Source organism: Palaemon carinicauda, chromosome 36 (genome assembly GCF_036898095.1).
Source record: "Palaemon carinicauda isolate YSFRI2023 chromosome 36, ASM3689809v2, whole genome shotgun sequence".
NCBI classification, from domain to species: domain Eukaryota; kingdom Metazoa; phylum Arthropoda; class Malacostraca; order Decapoda; family Palaemonidae; genus Palaemon; species Palaemon carinicauda.
In genome coordinates this window covers 6,570,162-6,575,161 of record NC_090760.1, presented here as the reverse complement: position 1 = coordinate 6,575,161, position 5,000 = coordinate 6,570,162, and the positions used below count along the sequence as shown (strand labels likewise).

The following is a 5,000-nucleotide window of genomic DNA, read 5'->3' as shown; positions in this document are numbered from 1 at the left end:
AATTGGAAACTGAGATATTGACCCAAATCTTGAGATGCTCTTTAGGAAGAAAATGAAGAAGATAACTGAAAATTAAACACTAAGGGGTATTTCTAATCTAGAATATAACCTGTTCTCATTACCTTATGAATAACACATATTTTCTCCTAAAGGGAAACATAAACTTGAAATTAAAACATTTAGATAGTAAAAGAAGAAATATAATTCAAATAAATTTTGCTCAAATTATTCTTTTTCTTATAAAGGATTTTACATGTGTAGAGAAGAGATGGCAGAGACTTTTTATCCCAAAATTAATAAAAAGAAAAGACATAATGAAAATGTTAAAGCATTTGGAGAAAAAAAATAGTATTAATGGTAATTCCATTACCAAATTTAAAAAAAAATTATTTATAACAATGATTCAGGTAATTTAATTAACAATGATTATGTTACTTATATGATAAACATCACAATTACAAACCATCATATCGACCCACTATGAACAACAACAACAACAACAACAAATGCAGCCGTTTCTCATCCACTGCAGGACAAAGGCCTCAGACATGTCCTTATTCATGTCTGGGAGTTTTGCCACTTTTCATCACAACGCTAGCCACTGCGGATTGGTGATGGTGGACAACTTTACTCTGATAGCTTACAGCAAACCAACCTAGTATAGGTGGCCCTGACAAATACAGCTTAGCTGATCATGGCGACACACAAACATTTCACCATGTTAAGGTACCTTTAATCCTCGAGTTATATCAAGAGGATAAGGATAAGGATAAGGATTGTGGTAACGTCCTGACTGGTGAACGCCAGACTAGGGTTCGAGTCCCGCTCAAACTCGTTAGCTGCTTTGGTCGCTACAACCTCACCATCCTTGTAAGCTAAGGATGGGGGGTTTGGGGGAACCTATAGGTTCATCTGCTGAGTCATCAGCAGCCATTGTCTGGCCCTCCTTGATCCTATGGGTGGAGAGGGGGCATGTGTGGTGATCATATGCATATCTGGTCAGTCTCTAGGGCATTGTCCTGCTTGATAGGGCAATGTCCCTGTCCCTTGCCTCTGCCATTCATTAGTGGCCTTTAAACCTTTAAATGTAAATAATATTCTAATATCATTCAAAGTCATTACATAACGAGAAACTTACCATTGACAGCAATACCACCTAAGGCGATATTAGCTTCTCGTCTGGCTACCATTCCGATCATCCCTGTGACTGACCCGTCCTCTTGCGGGTATCCGTAGTTACCGTCTTCCGGCTGTACGGTCCGGAAGCTGAAAATTTCATAATGATTATTAAATCTCATTTTGCTTTATAATATACGTAAGATATATTTTCATTAATGGCGAGCTAGTTTAAACGTGCATGGAAATAATTAAATGCACAAAATGTCACAATTTTAAGGGTTATCAAACTAAATAGCACTTGGTAAGAATTCAGTTAACTTTAAGATATAAGGAGACTCAAAACTGAAGTGAAGCACATAAATGGACACTTGACGGAACGTTTAAGCGAGAGACAATGCTTTCCGTATAAACATAAACAAATAAAGATATACATATACATACAGTGGGCTCTTCAATCATGATACTAATGGAAACATAATCTAATGTATATTTGTTTCCTTTGATATAATATGAGCTGATCAAAGAGATAATTAGAAAAAAATGATGATATCTATGTGAAATTAGCTATGCATATACCTATAGTAGGTTCCCCATTTACGATACCAACAGAGACATAATCTAATTCAGATTTTTTTTCTTCCGATATAAGAGCTGATCAAAGACATAACTAAAAGACTTAATGATTTTTCAGCAAGGGACAATACTTTCCCTATAAACGTAAATAAATACATAATATATATATATATACATACAGTGGGCTCCTCATTTAGGATACTAATGGCAGCATAACCTAATGTATATTTCTTTCCTTTGATGTAAGAGCTGATTAAAGAGGTAATTAAAAAGCTTCATGATATTTATGTGAAATAAGATATACATATACCTACAGTGGGCTCCTCATTTATGGTACAAATAGAACCATAATCTAATATATATTTCATTCCTTTGATGTATGAGCCAATCAAAGTGATAAGTAAAAAGTCTCATAATATTTACGTGAAATTGAGAGTCTTTCCCATGGCTTCGACAAATAAAAAATCTGTTCCGGTGTTGACATCTCCGCTAACTTCTGGGTGTAGGTTTCCCATTATGACGAAGGGAGGGCTGTCTAGGGCTGACACTACCATTTCTCTGCCTTTCATGTTGGCGTATGCTAATTCATAGTTAGGTACTAAAATCTCCTTCAGTTCTGTGTTGGATTTACTCTTCAGTGCCACTGGAGTGACGAAGCTGTAAAGGATTATTAGTATCATGAATGATAATTTTATATAAGATTTGTTGATGAGTAATAGACATTTTACCTATTGTGTAGATGCATTATAGTATGTTCTAGGAATTACATTTGGATTTCTATCCTGTAATTATGAATATGACTTATAAAAAAATAATTTATTGTATTCTTCTAGAGCAGCATTTAGCAACCAAGGAGAGACTACCAGGGGGTAAATACATTGACCACTAGCAATAGAAAAATCTTCAGATGAATTTTCTTATATCTGAGAGAGTATAACTGATGTAGATGTAACTATATGTTTATCAGTATATTTGTACATTGTTTAAATAAATTAATAAATAGTCACAGTGTGTTTTAAACACTCTTTCCTTTTACCCATGCAGGGAGAAATGGGTATGGTTGACAGAAAAAATGTAAGGGAACCACTGGGACTCTGGAGGGTGTTCAATCCAAAATACAAATCCGCACTACAAAGCACTAATGGTATTAATATTACTCCCTCCCCCCCAATAAAAAAAAAAAACTAAAGGAATCATTCGTAATTACTTTTATTATTTTCAAGTTTTTATAGTATATTAATGAGAGATTTATTTTAATGTTGTTATTGTTCTTAAACTTCTCTTTTAGTATTTCCTTATGTCTTTTCCTCAGTGGGCCATTTTCAGCGTTGGAGCCTTTGGGCTCATAGCATCCTGCTTTTCTAACTAGGGCTGTAGTTTAGCAAGTACTACTACTACTACTACTACTACTACTACTACGACTACTACTACTACTATTACTACTACTACTAATAGTAATAATAATACTCACCGTACAAAGCCAGCATCATTAGCCCTCGTGGATGAAATAGAGAGTTCGTTCCTAGTAGAATCCTTCAGAAGAAGAGTCACTTGGGTTCCTTCAAAAATAAGACTTTCCAAGGATTTCAGATAATTCTTTTTGGCTTCTTGCTTATCTAGGATTAGAAGCCAGGTGACAAAGTGGCTTGGGAGACTGTTGCCATGGATCTTATGGGATAAAAAGAATAATAATAATTACAATGGTAGGAATCTTAATAAGAGTGTTAATGCATAATTGAATATACCTTAAGAAAGACCTTCTATTAAAATAATAATTATAATAAAATAGGAACTAATATCCTAAGAGAAAACTTCTACCAAAATAACAACAATAATAATAATAATAATAATAATAATAATAATAATAATAATAATAATAATAAAAATATTAAAATAATAATAATAACAATAATCAAAATAATAACACTAATACTAAGAATAATGATAATAATAATAAAAATAATAATAAAAATAATAATAATAACAACAAATACAAATAAAGTAATTCTATTTTATCTATACGTACTAACTTTTACTGTCCCATTTAACCAGATTTCATTTATCCTTAGCACCTTGCTGTGGCTCAAATGTGCAATCTCACCTTGCTCTTTGATGCAGTTCTAAGTTCTTTTATCAGTTGCTACAGTTCCTCGTCATTATTCCCAAATCAGCACAACATACAGAAAGACCCATCTATACATTCATATATATATATATATATATATATATATATATATATATATATATATATATATATATATATATATAAATATATATATATAGATATATATATATATATATATATATATATATATATATATATATATATATATATATGTATATATATACATATGTATAAATATATATATATACTGTATATATAAATGTATATATATATATATATATATATATATATATATATATATATATACTGTATATATATATATATATATATATATATATATATATATATATATATATACTGTATATATATTATATATATATATACTTATACATATAAACATATATATAAGTATACATAATATATATACATATACATATAATATATATATATATATATATACATATATATATATATATATATATATATATATATATATACTATATATATGTATGTATGTATGTATATCATACATTGTAATATGCTTCATCTCAATGACAAATGAAGATAATAGTCAGAAAATAATTTATAAAATAATGACAAGAGGAATTAGCCCACTAGACATAACATCCACAAGGTTTTTGTGTGTATATACATGCATAAATATTTACATACATATTCCTATATATGTACTGTATATACCAGTACGGATATTCATACACGTATGTAAGCACGAACATTACACTTTTCACCAAAAGAAAGTAGATTCTTACCATCCGAAAGATTTCGAGAACTGTGTTGCCTGGACACAGGGATAATAAAAGAGTGGTACCCATAGCAGGGTTCAAGAACATGCTCAGCGTTTCCAAAGACACGTGACTGCATTCGAATACCATCCAAGTGACCTCATACAACGATAGCTCTTTGGTTAAGTTTCTCACGGTTGCTGTTGTAGGAGGAAAATAAAAAATATTATTATTATTATTATTATTATTATTATTATTATTATTATTACTTGCTAAGCTACAACCCTAGTTGGAAAAGTAGGACGCTATAGGCCCTAGGACTTAAACAGGGAAAATAGCCCGGAGAGGAAAGGAAACAAGGAGAAATAAAATATTAAAATAATCATTTCCTATATAAACTATAAAAACATTAACGAAACAAGAGGAAGAGACTCCCTGCA

General features: G+C 30.8%; 1 protein-coding gene across 1 annotated transcript in view; it reads right to left on the bottom strand.

Annotated features, from left to right (window-relative positions):
- Positions 1 to 2,344, bottom strand: part of LOC137628313 (uncharacterized) — a 41,054-nt gene extending 38,710 nt beyond the window's left edge. The window contains exons 1-2 of the mRNA XM_068359475.1: positions 2,116 to 2,344; positions 1,139 to 1,266 (exon numbers count right to left, since the gene is read on the bottom strand). Coding sequence (XP_068215576.1) covers positions 1,139 to 1,266; positions 2,116 to 2,261 — 274 coding nt within the window. The 5' untranslated portion in view covers positions 2,262 to 2,344. The remainder of the gene's footprint in view (positions 1 to 1,138; positions 1,267 to 2,115) is intronic.
- Positions 2,345 to 5,000: the final 2,656 nt, after the last annotated feature.